The sequence below is a fragment of the Homarus americanus genome, unplaced genomic scaffold, assembly GCF_018991925.1.
Source record: "Homarus americanus isolate GMGI-L3 unplaced genomic scaffold, GMGI_Hamer_2.0 scaffold56241, whole genome shotgun sequence".
Classification (NCBI taxonomy): Eukaryota; Metazoa; Arthropoda; class Malacostraca; order Decapoda; family Nephropidae; genus Homarus; species Homarus americanus.
Window position 1 is genome coordinate 3,035,553 of NW_024740202.1, and position 19,659 is coordinate 3,055,211.

The 19,659-nt window shown below is 43.0% G+C and overlaps 1 protein-coding gene across 2 annotated transcripts in view; it reads left to right on the forward strand.

Moving 5' to 3' along the window:
* The window catches only part of LOC121875346 (cyclic nucleotide-gated cation channel alpha-3-like), a 98,871-nt gene extending 79,212 nt beyond the window's left edge, over positions 1-19,659 (forward strand). The window contains exons 3-11 of one of the 2 annotated variants that reach the window (XR_006090583.1): positions 2,829-2,969; positions 3,086-3,238; positions 3,700-3,837; positions 5,275-5,442; positions 7,758-7,905; positions 8,148-8,302; positions 9,595-9,804; positions 10,114-10,590; positions 10,637-19,659. Coding sequence is in view for 1 of the 2 variants with exons in the window: in XM_042379866.1 (XP_042235800.1) it covers positions 2,829-2,969; positions 3,086-3,238; positions 3,700-3,837; positions 5,275-5,442; positions 7,758-7,905; positions 8,148-8,302; positions 9,595-9,804; positions 10,114-10,373 (1,373 nt within the window). In the remaining variant the exon portion in view is untranslated. Of the gene's footprint in view, positions 1-2,828; positions 2,970-3,085; positions 3,239-3,699; positions 3,838-5,274; positions 5,443-7,757; positions 7,906-8,147; positions 8,303-9,594; positions 9,805-10,113 lie in introns of both variants that reach the window. The other variant, XM_042379866.1, reaches the window with a different exon arrangement.

A 19,659-nucleotide genomic window follows, 5' to 3' on the forward strand; every position in this document is an offset into this window, starting at 1 on the left:
GTCACCCACCGTCATAAACGTCACCTCCGTCACAAACGTCAACCTCCGTCACAAACGTCACCCTCCGTCACAAACGTCACCTCCGTCACAAACGTCACCCACCGTCATAAACGTCACCTCCGTCACAAACGTCACCCACCGTCATAAACGTCACCCACCGTCATAAACGTCACCTCCGTCATAAACGTCAACCTCCGTCACAAACGTCACCTCCGTCACAAACGTCACCCACCGTCACAAACGTCACCTCCGTCATAAACGTCACCCACCGTCATAAACGTCACCCACCGTCATAAACGTCACCCACCGTCACAAACGTCACCCACCGTCACAAACGTCACCCTCCGTCATAAACGTCACCCACCGTCATAAACGTCACCCACCGTCATAAACGTCACCCACCGTCACAAACGTCACCCACCGTCACAAACGTCACCTCCGTCATAAACGTCACCCTCCGTCACAAACGTCACCCACCGTCATAAACGTCACCCACCGTCACAAACGTCACCTCCGTCATAAACGTCACCCTCCGTCATAAACGTCACCCTCCGTCATAAACGTCACCCTCCGTCATAAACGTCACCTCCGTCATAAACGTCACCCTCCGTCATAAACGTCACCTCCGTCAAACGTCACCCACCGTCATAAACGTCACCCTCCGTCATAAACGTCACCCTCCGCTCATAAACGTCACCCGTCACAAACGTCACCCTCCGTCATAAACGTCACTCCGTCATAAACGTCACCCACCGTCATAAACGTCACCTCCGTCATAAACGTCACCCTCCCCGTCATAACGTCACCCACCGTCATAAACGTCACCCTCCGCTCATAAACGTCACCCTCCGTCATAAACGTCACCCTCCGTCATAAACGTCACCCTCCGTCATAAACGTCACCCCGTCAAACATCACCCTCCGTCACAAACGTCACCCACCGTCACAAACGTCACCCACCGTCATAAACGTCACCCACCGTCATAAACGTCACCCTCCGTCACAAACGTCACCCACCGTCATAAGCGTCACCCACCGTCACAAACGTCACCCACCGTCATAAACGTCACCCACCGTCATAAACGTCACCCTCCGTCACAAACGTCACCCTCCGCTCACAAACGTCACCCTCCGTCACAAACGTCACCTCCGTCACAAACGTCACCCTCCGTCATAAACGTCACCTCCGTCACAAACGTCACCCACCGTCACAAGCGTCACCCACCGTCATAAACGTCACCCACCGTCATAAACGTCACTTCCGTCACAAACGTCACCCACCGTCACAGCGTCACCCACCGTCATAAACGTCACCCACCGTCATAAACGTCACTTCGTCACAAACGTCACCCACCGTCATAAGCGTCACCCTCCGTCACAAACGTCACCCTCCGTCATAAACGTCACCCACCGTCACAAACGTCACCCACCGTCACAAACGTCACCCTCCGTCATAAACGTCACCTCCGTCACAAACGTCACCCTCCATCACAAACGTCACCTCCGTCTCATAAACGTCACCCTCCGTCATAAACGTCATCCTCCGTCATAAACGTCACCCTCCGTCATAAACGTCACCTCCGCTCATAAACGTCATCCACCGTCATAAACGTCACCCTCCGTCACAAACGTCACCTCCGTCACACTAGACAAGTTATGGCACAACTCGTCCTGACAAGAGCCGTCACATGACCGTAATAAGGATCTTCCTTACCTGACCCTCCTCTGTCTTCCTCCTCCCTCCTGTCTTCCTCCTTCCCTCATGTCTTCCTCTTCCTCCTTCCCCTCATGTCTTCCTCTTCCTCCTCCCTCATGTCTTCCTCTTCCTCCTCCCCTCATGTCTTCCTCCTCCCCTCATGCCTTCCTCCTTCCCTCATGTCTTCCTCTTCCTCCTCCCCCTCCTGTCTTCCTCCTCCCCTCATGTCTTCCTCCTCCCCTCATGTCTTCCCTCCTACCCTCATGTCTTCCTCTTCCTCCTCCCCTCATGTCTTTCTCTTCCTCCTCCCCTCATGTCTTCCTCTTCCTCCTCCCCTCATGTCTTCCCTCTCATAAATCGGTGGTTCGCCTGAGGCGGCCAGAGTTGACCCAGCTGTCAATGGTTTCTTGGTGTGTGTGTGTGTTTACGTCTCTCACACACACACACACACACACACACACACACACACACATACACACACACATACACACACTCACACCTCACTTAGCCTACCATAACCTAACCTAACCTAACCTAACCTAACCTAACCTAACCTAACCTATCCTAACCTAACCTAACCTAACCTAACAAGTTGTGTGAGTTTGGACTACCTCTTCTGGGGTGGCTGGTGTGAGGGAAGGAGGGAGGGAGAGAGGGAAGGAGGGAGAGAGAGAGAGAGGGAAGGAGGGAGGGAGAGAAGGAATGAGGGAGAGAGAGAGGGAAGGAGGGAGAGAGAGAGGGAAGGAGGGAGGGAGAGAAGGAAGGAGGGAGGGAGAGAAGGAAGGAGGGAGGGAGAGAAGGAAGGAGGGAGAGAGAGAGTCAACATGCTTACTTTACAAAGCATTGAAATCTCCTCTGTATTATCGAGTAACCTTTTACCCCAACACCTGGTACCATCACCTGTAATTAATAACTTTACCTGGTTAACTAATGACGCTTTAATGATGATAATCGGTATTGTTAATAATACCCGACGTCTTGGTGACAGGTGTGTGTGTCACCTGGGCTGGTCGTGGTGACTAGAGAGTGATAATGATGTTTTTAGTTTCTCCTAATCGATCCATAACCTAACCTAACCAAACTTAACTTAACCTACAATAGTCAAGTTACTCACCCTACCATCTCTTCTTCAGCCAAGCTGGACGGCGTCAAGACTTACATGCGCATGCGCAGAGTCCCGGCACACCTGCAGGCGAAAGTGATCAAGTGGTTCGATTATCTGTGGCTGACGCAGAAGTGCTCAGACGAGGAGAAGGCCGTCAGCTGTTTACCAGGTCAGTGCTGACAGTTGGGTCTTGTCGTCAGCTAGATTCTTACTTAATATAACCTTATGTTCAGTCTTATTCTATGTTAAGTAATATTAAATGGAAGTATCACATCCACCACTCAGATAAGCTGAAGGCGGAGATGGCTATACACGTACACTTGGACACGTTGAAAAGAGTTGAGATCTTCCAAAACACAGAGGCGGGCTTCCTGTGTGAGCTAGTTCTTCACCTCCGACCTGTTCTCTTCTCCCCCGGCGACTATATCTGCAGGAAAGGTGAGTCCTGGGGTGCTGGTAGGGGCTATGGCCAAGCCTACACACGTTTTGGGAAGTGGGGTATAGAACCATGGCCAATTTTATGGACATTAAGTGAAAACATTAATAGAATTGTGAACTTAATTGACTCTAGACATGTGAAAATAATGAACTGATGTAAAGTAACAAGGTTAAAAAGTGTACTGTGTCACCATATATCATCACCATCTACCACAATCACCACCACCTACCACCATCACCACCACCTACCACAGTCACCACCATCTACCACCATCATCACCACCTACCACCATCACCATCTACCACCATCATCACCACCTACCACCATCATCACCACCTACCACCATCATCACCACCTACCACCATCATCACCACCACCTACCACAATCACCACCACCTACCACAATCATCACCACCTACCACCATTACCAGCTACTAACACTACTAACAAACACACACAGGGGAGGTAGGCAAAGAGATGTATATAGTCAACCGCGGTAAGCTGCATGTGGTGGCGGACAACGGCAAGACCATGTTGGCTACACTGAAGGCTGGCTCATACTTCGGCGAGATCTCCATCCTCAATATGGGCACTGCAGGTGAGGTCTCTCTCTCTCTCTCTCTCTCTCTCTCTCTCTCTCTCTCTCTCTCTCCGTTTCTTTAGGATTAGTTTAGATTACGTTAGTGTTAGGTTAGATTACGTTAGTGTTAGGTTAAGTTAGGTTATTTTAAACCAGATAAGTTTAAGCTAGGTTATATTAGTGTTAGGTTAAAATCACCTCGTTCCAGATAAATGAATAACAAAACAGGTCGTGATCATGTTAAGTATACAGTATTACCAGAACCATCAGTCCCTTACCTGTTGGCTCTGTATATACACCTGTAATTAACCTCAAATACAACCTGGACACACGGCAGTCAGCACTATTTATATAAGTCCAAAGGTTTGAAGTGATGTTATGTATTTTGGATCACCTGAAGATTAGACACCCTAGCTTCTTTAACCTCATGCTTAAACACTGTAACATTACCTGGGGGGGGGGGGGCTAGGTTAGGTTAGGTGTTAGTGTTAGGTTAGTGTTAGGGTAGTGTTAGTGTTAGGGTAGTGTTAGTATTAGGTTAGTGTTAGTGTTAGGGCAGTGTTAGTATTAGGGTAGTGTTAGTGTTAGGTTAGTGTTAGATTAGTGTTAGTGTTAGTATTAGGGTGGGTTAGGATTAAGTAAGAGTTAAAGTAGGTTAGATTAGCGTTAAGCGTTAGATTGGGTTAGCGTTAGGGTGGTTAATCTTCAGGTGTTCCTTATGTTGACTGAATATATCAACACTGTGACGTCATTCTGTATATACAGTTTTATTTCTGCTTATATGTAGCCTCGCATGACCCTCTTCTCTTCACCCTGACCCTTCTAGCCTCACCCTGACCCTCCTAGCCTCTCTCTGACCCTCCTAGCCTAGCCTTCAACTCTCTCTGGACTCTCTCGGCCTTCTAGCCTCTCTCTGACTTCTAGCCTCTCTCTGACCCTTCTAGCCTCTCTCTGACCCTTCTTAGCTCTCTCTGACCCTCTAGCTTCTCTCTGACCCTCTAGCCCCTCTCTCTGACCCTTCTCTCTGACTCTCTGACCCTCTGGCCTATCTTTGACCCTCTAGCCTCTCTCTGACCTTTCTAGCCTGTCTCCTGACCCTCCTAGCCTCCCCGACCCTCCCTAGCCTTCTTCCTGACCCTCCTAGCCTATTTCTGACCCTCCTAGCCTCTCTCTGGCCCAGCCTATCTCTGACCCTCCTAGCCTCTCTCTGACCCTTCTAGCCTCTCTCTGACCCTTCTAGCCTCTCTCTGACCCTCCTAGCCTCTCTCTGACCCTTGTAGCCTCTCTCTGACCCTTCTAGCCTCTCTCTGACCCTCCTAGCCTCACCCCGACCCTCCTAGCCTCACCCCGACCCTCCTAGCCTCACCCCGACCCTCCTAGCCTCACCCCAACCCTCCTAGCCTCGCCCCTCCTCTACTCTCCTGGCTACACTAACACAGTGCATCATGTTGACAGGTAACAGACGGACGGCGTCAGTCCGGTCGGTGGGCTACAGCGACCTCTTCGTGTTGTCTAAGAAGGACATGTGGGACGTGTTAAAGGAGTACCCCGCCGCCAGGGTCAGACTCGAGGCCATCGCAGCCAAAAGACTCGAAAAGTACAAAAAAGCCCCGCTGGAGAAAGGTTGGTGGCGCGAGGCTGTGAACCGGAGGAGAGGCGTTCTTATTTCCTTCTGTTTTGTCTCTCTCCCTCTGTTGTTTTCCGGCCATACTTAAACCATGTAAACAAAGGCAGACCTGAGGGACAGCGAGCCTAAAAAATAATTTCAGTTTTTCTCTGGTCACAAACTTAGTCTTAATATTGTTTTATACTTCAATCATTATATACGTGAATAAAACATCACACACAAGAACTATTACAGGTTAAGTTAGCAGTTAAAATTTAGGTACAAGTTTCAGCATTGTATGATAATGTGTGCTGGCGGGAGTGTTACTGAGGTCGGACACAGCCAGGAGTCTTGTCATGACTACGTCTCATGAGTACCTACTATCTTACAAGATATTTAGGGACGAAAGTCTTCTCTCAAATTCCTTTTCAATAATAAAAACAAACAAATATTATGTCATTCACTCGTTTTATTGTTTTGACATGACAGTTTTGACATGACAGTTTTGATATGACAGTTTTGACATGGCAGTTTTGACATGACAGTTTTGACATGGCAGTTTTGACATGACAGTTTTGACCTAGAGAGCGTTTTACATACATTACACTGAGGAAACCTGAGGTAACCAATCCTAGGCAACAGTAGTGATGAGAGGGATGCCGATTCATCTCTCTATCTCATCAACTTCCAGCTGTGCGATGAGATAAATGTAGGTATTGAAAGGAAGACAAAACGAGACGATAAAAAAAGAGACTACCATTTGCATAATACAGTGAAGTGTTTACCCTCGTGACGGTGTGACATGGGGCGGCCATCAGCTATTGGGACGGGGCTGAGGGGTGTGAGGGAAGGAAGGAGGGTGTGAGGGAAGGAAGGAGGGTGTGAGGGAAGGAAGGAGAGTGTGAGGGAAGGAAAGAGGGTGTGAGGGAAGGAAGGAGGGTGTGAGGGAAGGAGGGAGGGTGTGAGGGAAGGGGGGAGGGTGTGAGGGAAGGAAAGAGAGTCGACTACAGTAAAGTGACTCAGCCCTCGGTGTCCGCTACCGATGCTCTCTCTCACACACACAACACTGCCTCTACTGCCTCTGAGTCACACCACTACAAACTGCTACTTACTGTCCCAGGGTTTGTCATGTTTAAGAGAAGATCTATGAATGTTCCTCAACGTTGAATTGAAACTAAAACACATCCAAAATATACAAAAATACCATTAATCTAGGACTCAACCTTTGTCAGGGGCCTTTACTTGTTACAACTTAAAACTGATAGATAATTTAGGTGAAGAATATTATCCATCTTGGACGGTATTTTTACTTGAGGCTGAGATGAATCAGTTTAGGTATATTTATAAATCTTCCTCTGCCACTAATGTTTACCTTACGAACTTAAGTGAATCTGGAATCAATGTCTCACTATCTTTCTCAAATGTTACATCTGCTACTGAGACTTCCTAGTGCTGAGAAAACAAGACCATTATGCCATCACTAGACTCACAGACACGAGGCATATTTTTTATTTTTTATCACTTGCATTGGTATTAGGCAAATGAACTTTACTGTAATAATTAATCACATTGCTTTAACGTAGACTCCTGGAGAGATTATTTAGACTAAAGGATTAACTAATATCATATATTTTATCACTAGTGACTGTAAGATGTACAAAACCTCAGTCCTTTACCCGTCTTGACACTGTAAAGAAACACATGCCTTTAGTTGAATAGTTACTGCATGTTTAGTTATGTGTCCTCATCTGTGTGTAGTGTGTACGTGTGGTCATCTATGGTAATGGCCACAGGGGCATGTTTTTTTTCCTTCTTCTAGTATTTATTTTTAGCTGATAGTAGCATTCTCTGTCTGTGTCTCCCCTCCCTCCTCCACACACACACACACACCTTGTTATGCTGCATGTTCTATCATAGTTCTCCGTTTTCTCTCATGATTCGATAGTTTCCTCCATTTTCTCATTTTCTTTCATGAGTCAACAAGTCCACATTTTCTTTAACGAATCAACATTCCTCATTTTCTCTCAAGTCAAAGAAGGTTTCCTGTGTTGTCCTTATCTCATGCTTGAGGTTTTCTCATATATTATGTGGTACATCTTGATGATTGTTTTAGTTGTTTATTTTTAATGTGAGGTGAAGTGAGGGCGCCGTCCGTGCCTGGCTGTCCCGCGAGCCCGACTGTAAGTGAGTGTTTCTCTCTCTTTCTCCCCACTAGACGTGACCCTCCACCACCACCATCACCTACGACCCCAACACCACCACCACCCACCGCGGCCTCTCCCCTCTCCTTTCCCCGGCCCCCCACCTCTCAATTCCGCTCCCCCTGTTGCAGCCGCCATGGGTCGGAGTAGCTCCACCCCTGGCTTGGTCGAGTCCACCGGCAGAGTGCCCCTGGAGGAGATGTGGCTGCCCCCAGTGCCCCCAATGAAGTTGCCCCCGCCTTGCCCCACCCCAGGCTACAGCCCCGCTACCAGTCTCAGGTGAGGCATTCTATAAGGGTCTTGGCTTGTGTGTACAACTTTGTTATGGACAACAACTGCAGCAGATGACTGGAACCTTGTAATGAGACTTTTTTTTTTCATTGGGTAAACAGCTAACCTATTTCTCATTAGATACCAACTTAACAAAACGCACACTACTTATTTATACCACCGTGTGTCTCCTCCGCGCCGCCTGTATCTGGACCTACCACTAACTGCCGTGTGCTTGTCTCCTGTGTCAGATCCCGGGCGCACCGATCCCAGACGTTGGAGTCAGAGAGATTCACGCTGGAGTCTGCCTTGAGTGACTCCTCGTCTAGACATTCTACTGACGACGACAAGGGTACCCACACCCTCCAGCACCCGTTCATCCAGGGCCCCCCACCACACTCTGCAGGTGAGGCACAGGTCCTCCTCCACCACCCACCACCACCACAGTCTACAACACCACCCATGTCCTCCTCCACCACCTACCACCACCACAGTCTATATCACCACCCATGTTTTCCTCCACCACCACAGTCTATATCACCACCCATGTTTTCCTCCACCACCCACCCACCACCACAGTCTATATCACCTGCACCACCCATGTTCTCCTCCACCACCCATCACCACCACAGTCTATATCACCACCCAGGTACTCCTCCACCACCACCACCACCACAGTCTATATCACCACCCATGTCCTCCTCACCACCACCACAGTCTATATCACCACCCATGTCTTCCTCCACCCACCACCACCACAGTCTATATCACCACCCAGGTCCTCCTTACCACCACAGTCTATAACACCACCCATTTCCTCCACCACCCACCACCACCACAGTCTATAACACCACCCATGTCTTCCTCCACCACCACCACAGTCTATAACACCACCCAGGTCCTCCTCACCACCACAGTCTATAACACCACCCATATCCCTCACCACCACCACCACAGTCTAGACTCTAGACCATGATAACGTCTTACCTGGTTAGTTAGTTAGTTAGTTAAACAGGTGATTATTTGTACATTTTGTAACTTAGGAAGTTACAAAATGTACAAATTATTAAGTTACACGCTAAATCACCTCCTGCAGAATTACATTGGGTGTACAGTAACGACAGTAGTACATTTGGGTTACTTTAGCAGTTAGTACGGGTTTGAGGGGGCTTACAGTAGCCCTTGATATATTATATTCAAAAATCACCCACGAAATTCCTGTCGCCTCTTCTCCTGAACCATGAACCCCAAGATTCAGACCCGTGAATCTGAATCATTTATGGACAGAATAGTGCGTCAGTGTTTACTGCTTTGGGTTCACGAGTCTGAATCTCCGGGTTCGTGGTTCAGGAGCAGAGGCAACAGGACTTTTGTAGGTAAGTGTGCAATGTACAGTCACCTGCACTTATACCTGGTAATTGGTTGGTACATTGTAAGAGATGTGGCGCCTCTGTGTTTGCTTACATGGTATTAAAACTCCCAGAATGACCCTAAGAAACCTCTCAATAGAACTAAGGATTCTAGATAGGACTTCTACAGAGTTGCTATATCTCTCAAACTGCACAAATCACTGTACCAGGTATAAGTGCAGGCGACTGTACGTGTCCTACCGCATATGATGTGTACACCTAAAATTACAAACTACCCTCATACCATATACCTAAATTATCCCTCCCACTCCCCCTTTACCTGTTGAAGGCACCACGGCCAGCGTCACCTCATACGACAGTGCGGACAAGAGATCAACCATCACCTCCCCTAGCAACGTCATGTCACCGGTTACATCACCCAACTACGGATCGTCAGGGGTGGCGTACACTCTACCAGTGCCGCCGCCTCTCACTGACCACAGCACTTCCCCTGCTTCTGACCTGGGCCTCTCACCTGCCTCTCTGATTGTTACTCCAGGTATTGTCCTAGTCTCTCTCTCTCTCTCTCTCTCTCTCTCTCTCTCTCTCTTTTGCCATCCACCCTGGCGAGATAAATGGATGTATGGATATAGGACATTGGTTGGGCGATGAATTGATAATAATCACCTTTACTTTAGCTTGAGATAGTTCCTCCCCCCAACCTTCACCTCCTAACCTAACACCGCTCTCCCCTAACCTAACACCCCCCCCCCTCTCCCTCCCTTCCTTTAACCAAACAAACAATTAACTAAAATGATGAGATCCTCTTTACCAGAACTTATAAAATGACTCTTTACTTCTCCTCCAGGTATGCTACAAGGATCACATAGTGCAGGGGCCTTAACTCGGGATTCCTCACCTCAAGAACTCCTGCTGGGAGAAATCAGACGTCTACGGGAACGCCTGGTCAGCTTGGAGACGGAGAATGCCACTATGACCATGAAACTAACGCAACAGCAGTGGGAGGTTGAACATAGGTTACACGAGATAGAGCTTCAGTTGTGTCCGAATTCGAGTAATACCTCTAGCGCCGATGACAATGAGAGGAACCGCGAGAGTATTATTTAGAATGGTGTTACTGTACTTGGTGTGGAGTGTTGACGGTAGAGGAAGTTATTAGACAGGTACAGACAGGTGTTAAGTTGTTATTAGACAGGTATAGTGTTATTAGACAGGTACAGACAGGTGTTAAGTTGTTATTAGACAGGTACAGAGGGTGTTATTAGACAGGTACATACAGGTGTTAAGTTGTTATTAGACAGGTACAGAGGGTGCTATTAGACAGGTACAGCAGGTGTTATTAGACAGGTACAGAGGGTGTTATTAGACAGGTACAGCAGGTGTTATTAGACAGGTACAGCAGGTGTTATTAGACAGGTACAGACAGCGGTTAGTAGACAGGTATAGTGTTATTAGACAGGTACAGATGGTGTTATTAGACAGGTGTTATTAGACAGGTACAGGCGGTGTAATAATAGGCTTGTGAACTGTGTATACATGATTTCAGAAGATGTTATGGACGGTGAAATTGGACAGTAACACCAGCAGCAACACTGAGAGCGACAGATAGAGAGAGAGACGGAAAGAGAAAGAGACAGAAAGTGAAAATAACAGACAGACAGAGAATGCAGGTGTGACAGTATTGTGTAGAGGTGTGACAGTATTATGTAGAGTTGTGACAGTATTATGTAGAGTTGTGACAGTATTATGTAGAGTTGTGACAGTATTATGTAGAGTTGTGACAGTATTATGTAGAGTTGTGACAGTATTATGTAGAGTTGTGACAGTATTATGTAGAGTTGTGACAGTATTATGTAGAGTTGTGGCAGTATTATGTAGAGTTGTGGCAGTATTATGTAGAGGTGTGACAGTATTATGTAGAGTTATGACAGTATTATGTAGAAGGCGACGAGAAAATGCCATGTAGAACAGGGTGATCCAACCACCTTTGCTTATTTCATTTCCATATATACATGCCCTGGATAGCTAAAAAAAATGCCCTGGGTAGCTAAAAAAAATGCCCTCTCAAGTAGCCATCGGAGCTCTATCTGTCTATTGAGTCGCTATCCATTATTTGGTAGTCCTGAAAGAGAGGAAACTGAACATATATCAAGAGGAGACGAACAGAGATAATTGAGAATAAGAAGAAAGAGGGATAGAAGTCATAGAAAACGTACAAGTTATACGGTAGAGAAAACGTATAAAAGGGGGGACTGAAATATAATTGTTAGAAATGGAAAATGAAAGATCGTGATGAATGTAATGAGTGATATACTAAATTGATAGAATAAGGGAGAAAATAGAGAAGGGGGAATAAAGCATAATAGACAGAATATGTGTTAGAAAGTGTGATGTTAATAGGAGGAATTGGATAAATTAATGAAAGGGAAGATGGAGCATAATATATCGAGTGAAAGTAAAATGCAGCACAGTACTGTAGTTAAGTTGGAGGTATGTTATATGAGGGCAAGACGGGCAGCACACTTATAATAGTAATTTATAGAAATTTCAATACTTACATGAATTTCCTATTACACTTAACGCCGTCTTCATTTCCAATATTTTTTTATAATACCTGTATAACGTAAATCATATTTTTACATAGTATTTAATAAAAACAAAGTAAAATCACTACCTTTTGACGTTGTGCCAAAAATTAACCTTCTGAATTTTAGTGATATGTAGAAAGACTTTAGAAATCTGTTTAAGCACTGCCACATATATGCATATATATATATGTACTGTATACAGCGTGTGTATATTTTTTCGTTGAATTAAGTGAACACTACTAAAGAGTAAACACATATTCTAGATTTCAAAAATTGTGTCTTAAAATAACCATCATCATATCATAGGAGTTTATGAACGGTTTAAAACACATAAGACATACATTATACATAACAGTGGCAAATTATAACACAATTAAAAAAAAACACAATTTATTATGTACAGAACTTACTGTATGTACAAGTGATGTGCCAAAAATGTACAATTTAGATTTGTGCCAGAACGATTATTCGGGTGTTCAGCGATTTTCTGAACTAGTACAAGAATTAAATACATTCTGAATTGTCAAGAAAGTATAGAGAGAATTGAATGATTGATGGTTACACACATAACAAATTGTCTCAAAGGTAAACGCATGATAGTATGTCGAGCGATACACCACTGTGTATAATGGAGGAAAGAACAAGTATATCTGCTGAAAGGTTATACCAAATTGTACATTGAAAGAATATATTCCAGACTGTAGTATATGTTCAAGATTTAAACCAAATTGTATATCTCGTAGGATATCAGTATACCTGTACTGTAATTTGCATGTTAAAGGGATATATATAAATACCTGTACTACCTTGTATTTTGTAAGGAATATAGTCAATTAGGTTGGTGGGTTATATGAAATTGTGTGTTCAGAACTATACTGTACCTGTTTTAGCCACTGTCAACACCACCTTATATACCTGTCTAAATTACTACCTGTCAAACACACCTCTTCTCCACCTCTCTCTCTCTCTCTTCTCTCTCTCTTACTCTCTACCCCTCTCACTACACATCTCACTACATAATGAATCAGTCATATCTAAATTTGGAAATACCAATAATAGAGGATCCTAGCGTGGTGAGGCAGGGCATTACCTCCTGGCGTTAAGGGCCTGCGGTGTGATGAGTAAATGACGCGTTCGTTTATATTTTAGTTTAAAGAGGAGTAATTGAGTCTTTGGTGACGTGGTTGAGGCTGTACTTAAACGTAGATAGTCATGTGGTCATCAACGAGGTGCTTGATATGTTGATGACGTTGTTGAGTCGTTAATGAGGTGGTTGGAGTGATTAACGACATGGTAGGGGGGAGGGGGTTGTTAAAACGCTCCTTGAATTGTTGACCTAAGTTGTTTTTTTAGCCATAATTGCAACACAATCATCCCAATCAATTTTTTAAATATATAAATATATATAAATAAATAAATACATATATATATATATAATATATATATATATATATATATATATATATATATATATATATATATATATATATATATATATATATATATATATATATCTGTAGTAAAGCTGAGTGCCGTGAACAGCTGGGTTAGACCAGTTGTGTTATATCCCACGGTGTTCTCACTGTAGACCAGTTACTACAATATCCACGCCACCTGTACCCAGCGTTATTACCTCTTGTCTTCTGCTGGCTGCTGGAAGGAAGATAAATACACAAACTTAAGAGAATGAACAGTGATTATTCTCGATAACCCTGCGGCGTGTTTGGTTCCTGAGGTTGGTGGCTCGCGGCTGTGTATCAAGTGATTCTCGCCCTTTAGTACAGCGCGAGGACTAGCCAAAGATAATCTGAAAAGATGATTATGCAGTGTATAAGAACAGCTTGAGTATTAAGCGGTTTACTGCATATATATTATCTCTCATGTACAGGAATAGCTCTATGAGTTTACAGAAAATATTTATGGCGTGGGTACACAAGATGTGCTCAAAGTCATCGGTCCATTTCTTTACGTTTTTCCCGCCACAACAATTAGGTGATGATACATGGTGGCGAGTGAGTGTCCTCCAAGACGTAGTAAATGTATGCACAATCACTTATGTGCACCTCCAGAGTCGTCTTACGCATCGGTGAAGTGATGCACATCTCTTGTCCTCGCGCCACATGTCTTTATAGTTATTAAATATATATGTAACTCATATAGTATTTTCTAATACCGGCCTAGGACTGATACAGACTTGGGTCACAGCGCCGTTCTGTTGTTTGTAAGTCTCCTTTTCTACAGTAGAGTTTTCTTATTGTTATAAATATACATATATAAATAAATATATATATAAACAAAAATATATGGTAATAGAATTGCAGTATTTCATGGAATATAAATACCGTGAATAACTTATATCTTGGGCGGAGTGCCAACCTTCTCCTTAATGCAAGTGTGCCATTATACTGACGGTGGGGAGGACCTTGTGGTGGTGTTAGTGGATGTGGCGGTGCTGACCCAGGCCACCCACTGATCCTACAGAACTCAGAGCCAGGCCATCACAAGGTCTCCTGCGGTATATAACTTTCAATGTTGAATTTTTTTTTATTGAATCACTTGTTTACGCCCGACTTAACCTGGAGCTTGTTAGCCATTCCTTTTGAGGCTCACTACACTACACTATTCAGTAGACTAATAATCATGTTTAAGCTCTTGTTAATGTTAACCTTTTGTTTGTCTTAGGCTTTTTTGACATTTGATAAGGTTATATAGTCTGGATGGTTCGTAGAGTAAGGAGGAGGTAATTAAGTTTTATTTCAAGTATGACGAACTTTATCCACGAAAAAGAACAATGGTTTCACAAACTATATCGATGACCATATTCCAAAAACACATTTGATTCCATCCATGCACGCGAGACGAATTATTTGAGTGAAGTTATGATTTTGTCAGATCTTAATACCAATTTTTCCCGCCAAATATGTCAGTTGTTTCACAAAGTTCCCGCCAAATGTAGTGATTATTTCTTGTAGTGTGTGAGACGATTGTCATGTGTATGGCAGGAAGGAAGCCGCCGGCAAGTTACTGTGGGGGAGGTATAGGGCGCTCTACAAATACAATATAACCATGATATCATTTATTGTAAATTTACAACTTTAAATACTTTTGCTAGGAAATTTTTGAGATATTAGAAATTATAAAAAATATATATATGAATGCAGTCCATGGTTGCCAGTTATTGTAAGGCACTTCAATATATAAAGTTCAATCTTTTAACAATCTTTTAACGATCTCATAAAGTAATTAGGATAGTTCATCTTTTTATACATTAATTTCAAACACAAGAAATTATTGAATTTGAAAGTTATGTCCAGTTGCCTTAGTGGCTAATTAGGGTCACCTGAAAATTAACCCTCAGCACATTTCACCTGGTGATTAACCACCTTAACGCTAACGTAACCTATCCTAATGTTAACATAACTTAATCCAAACCTAATGTCACCAAAACCTAATTTAATGCTAACCTAACCAAACGTAACCAAAGCTAATTTAACCTAATGGCTAACCTAACAACCCAACCTAGCGCTAACCTGACAACCCAACCTACCGCTAACCTGACAACCCAACCTAGCGCTAACCTGAAAACCCAACCTAACGCTAACCTGACAACCCAACCTAGCGCTAACCTGAAAACCCAACCTAACGCTAACCTAACCTAAATTAACCCCTATGTAGCGTTATGGTGTTTAAGCAAGTGAAATAAACTGTAGAGGTTAATCTACAGGTCATTCGCTAATTACTGTATTATATTTATTAAAGAATCGTGACCAGTTGACGACAGTGAAGTTCAGCTGGAGTACAATAAACACAATAACTATTACAATATCTCGTAAAAGTGACTCATACAATTCTCTCGAAGCTTCAGCACAAATAGTTATCTCCGTAGTGGTGTGGCGACTCACTGACTCACCACCACACTGACTCATCTCCACACTGTGACTCCCCTTCATGCTGATTCACACGACCGCATTGACTCACCTCAAGACTGACTCATCTTCATACTGACTCACCACCACACTGACTCACACACTAATTCTCACCAACACGGAAAAGCTTAGACCCCGTACGATATCTGACACTAATCCGTACTCGTTATACCTTATATCAGAATAAAAGTTAATGAAGATCAACCACAAAAAAATAAATATCAAGAAATAATATCAAGATTACACTAATATTTTACCTTAAAGTACATAACAGTCACGCATTACCAGACGAAATTAAGGCAAGACGTTATAAATATTGTGTACGTCAATTTTGTCTCCTTGCTGGTGATAAATGAATGTATGCAGTTAATGTAAAGTTTTTGTTTGATGTTTTACTATTTTTAACATATCTTTTATCTTGCGTTAAATTATTAAGTACGTACTTTCTTGACATTTTCTGAAATATACATCAACCAATCAATCGGGTACTGTCATTATGCCCCAAACTTAACTTAACCTAAAAAGTCTAGTATCGTGTAAAACAACACTTTGTAAGGGTAGGTTATGATAAACTGATTTGTTATCATTTACAATATCTAGTTCATTATAACATAGATTATAATAACTTTTTAACGCAGGACATAAAGTATATCTCTCAATAATAATGATCTAAGAAGTCGTACGATAACTTCACCTCCAGACTGACAGAGTAACTCACCATTGTTCTGTGCTAACTTTTTACCAGGACATAAAACAATTTTATCTGCCATATGACAAAACCTTGATGAATTTTAATGTTGCTCAGCCCAAGGCAATCCTATGCAAGTGTAATATATACATATTCAGTGAAGTTAACTGTGAATATAAATTGTAAGAATGAATTTGTGGTTTGTTATAGACTCAATGAAAGTATTTGTCTGCGTAGCGAGACTTGAGCGGCTTCGTTGGGTTGCGGTCCTAGACGATATAATTACAGTATTAGTGTAAAACAAAGGAATATTTTGAGTCGAAAAAATTTACTTTGTGTAAGATCCTATTATAATTCGAAGTGACTGTAATTTGGTAAGAAGATTCATTTCACTACTGTACTTGCACTAGTCATCAGTACCTGTTTGGGGTGGTAGGAGGGTCAACACCTGACACTGAACAGCCATCCACAGGTAGGGTATCCGTGCTGTAGTATTTGGTTCATTATACTATGACCCCCAAACACGAGCGTAAGTCAGGTCATGAGACACCCCATGCACTAAACTGTGATTATTGGTCATTGATAACAGGAAGAATACCTTGTTGATAAAGTAGCAGGATTTTTATTGGCTAAAATTCATACCCGTCTGTTAGTGATTATATCTCCTGGGACTGCCAAGTAGGAGACAAGAGTTACACACCCCTGGCTGGTAGTTATTGTATAAAAATATAAAAGTTCTACAGTGTTCTTGACAAGGAGTGTACTGTACCCGTGTATAAACAGTATATTTATTAACGAGCAATATACAATAGTGTTATTGTTTATTACAGTAATCCTAATTTAAGTGTTATATTGTCATGTCAGGACTCATTATTATTATTATTTTAAGTTTATTCTTTTTTAATATCAATAAAAGAGTAAGAACTCCCCCACACACTTCATGTTCAGTACAGTATGATGTAATGTACTGATTTCCCACACACAATAACAGTACAGAGTGTGGACAGTACATGAACTAAACCCCAGTTGAGTCCACTCAAGTATTATTAATATAGAGTCAAAGTCCATTAACTGTGCTGTCGTGAACCTGTGTTGAACCCTTACTGGCAGTGAGGAGTGCTGCCACTCGCAGCCGTGGTTACTATGTCATCTTTCATGACAGTTTCAAGTTGAAGGGACAACTACACCTTTGTGCTGAAGCTTGAGAGTCACGCCTACCCTTACCACACCTCAGTGGATGATATAGGTAAGGGAACTGTGTTAGCTAACTAAAAAGCCAGATCTGGTTCTCAACTCAATAATTATTTCATGTGATAACTAAGTATAACTTGCCTCCAATATTTTTTATATACGCAAACGCTTTTCTCGGAATATTACGCGTAAACTTCTTAATAAAATCTTCCAGCTTCGAATCTCCGTTTATAAAGATGGTTTCTATGAAATCGATAATTCGCCTTCTTACTCTTCTTCGCTTCACCGCAACACTCTGCTTTCTCTTATTGTATTATTGTTGACGAAAACTTCACTAATATTTTGTTCTAACTTTTGATAATAATTCTAACTTTTTAATTAATATCCGTCTCTGTGTGGGTGGTTATGAGTTAGTGTTGACCATAGCAGCGACCACTACCTGACGCCGTGTTAGTTGTATCAAGACCCGCGCAAGTTACGGTCACAGTAGAGTATTATCAAGACCCGCGCAAGTTACGGTCACAGTAGAGTATTATCAAGACCCGCGCAAGTTACGGTCACAGTAGAGTATTATCAAGACCCGCGCAAGTTACGGTCACAGTAGAGTATTATCAAGACCCGCGCAAGTTACGGTCACAGTAGAGTATTATCAAGACCCGCGCAAGTTACGGTCACAGTAGAGTATTATCAAGACCCGCGCAAGTTACGGTCACAGTAGAGTATTATCAAGACCCGCGCAAGTTACGGTCACAGTAGAGTATTATCAAGACCCGCGTTAGTTATGCTACGGCAGCGCATGTTACCACCAGACCAAAATAACTTACACACCACTGTACGTCTTCCCGCCAAGATAATTATTTAGAATGTCTGTGAATTTTCATGTTTTCTCAACCTAACCCAGATTACCTAACCTAAGATCTTAAAACTAAACTTAACCAGATAATCCGAACTTAACCGAATTGAACCCTATCTAAACTAACATAATGCTAATGATGTAATCTAACCTAACTTGTTATCTTAAATTAACCTAAATTATGTAACTTAAACTAACCTGATCATATCACTGTTACCAACCTCGTGTTTGCTTGTGTGTGTTGTCCATATTGTGTGAATAATTTTGTGCCATTGTAATAGGAATAAGTGTTACCAATCCAATGTGAATCAGTGTGACGTATAGGTTTAACCAACCTAGTGTGAGCCAGTGTTACCAAAACAAGGATACAAGACACCCAAATCAACCACAATCGAGTGATCACTGTACACCATGTTTTTGGTTGACATAATAAGCGGAATGTCTGGTTGACTGCCTGCGGTGAACTTGACTAGTTTACCGGATACATCTGACTTGTGGTTGAGAGCTACGGTTAATAGTATGGTTGAATGATGTTCATTAGTGTCTTGGTTGGTTGTGTGGGTGATAGTTATTACTGTTATGGTTGACAGTGTGATGGTTGGTGGTGGTAATATTATGGGTTAAGATTCTCTCATTGCTGCAGCATGTGACCAGATACGAAGTCTTGGTACAGTCGCCGGGTGAAGTGGTTGTTGCCGATGTTAATGCTATAACAAACTACTGTACAGTGACAGTTGTAGCCTCCAGCACAGATGACAGTTTTACCAATAATTCATTCAATCATTTTTAGGACGATATAATGCTAGTTTAATTACGTAAAAGTTGGGCGTCCTTAGTGGGCAACACCGCTTATGGTGGGGTGGGGGAGTTACCAGCTAGTACTGTAATGTTAGTTGAATATGTCAACTCACAATCATCTTATTACTGAATTTTTTAAAGCAACTGGCAATCCTTCCCCACAAGTTCTGTGAATTTTTGAGGATTATGACTTTGTAAGAAGAAGGTGGCGTTCCCTAGGTGGGAGAGAGACGGTGGTGGCGAGCGGTGGTGTACTGCCGCATCGCCACGCACATCCTCCTGCCCCTTGGGGTACTGTTATGCATGCATGTGCCATTTTAATTTTTGGAATAAAAACGGAAATGATCAA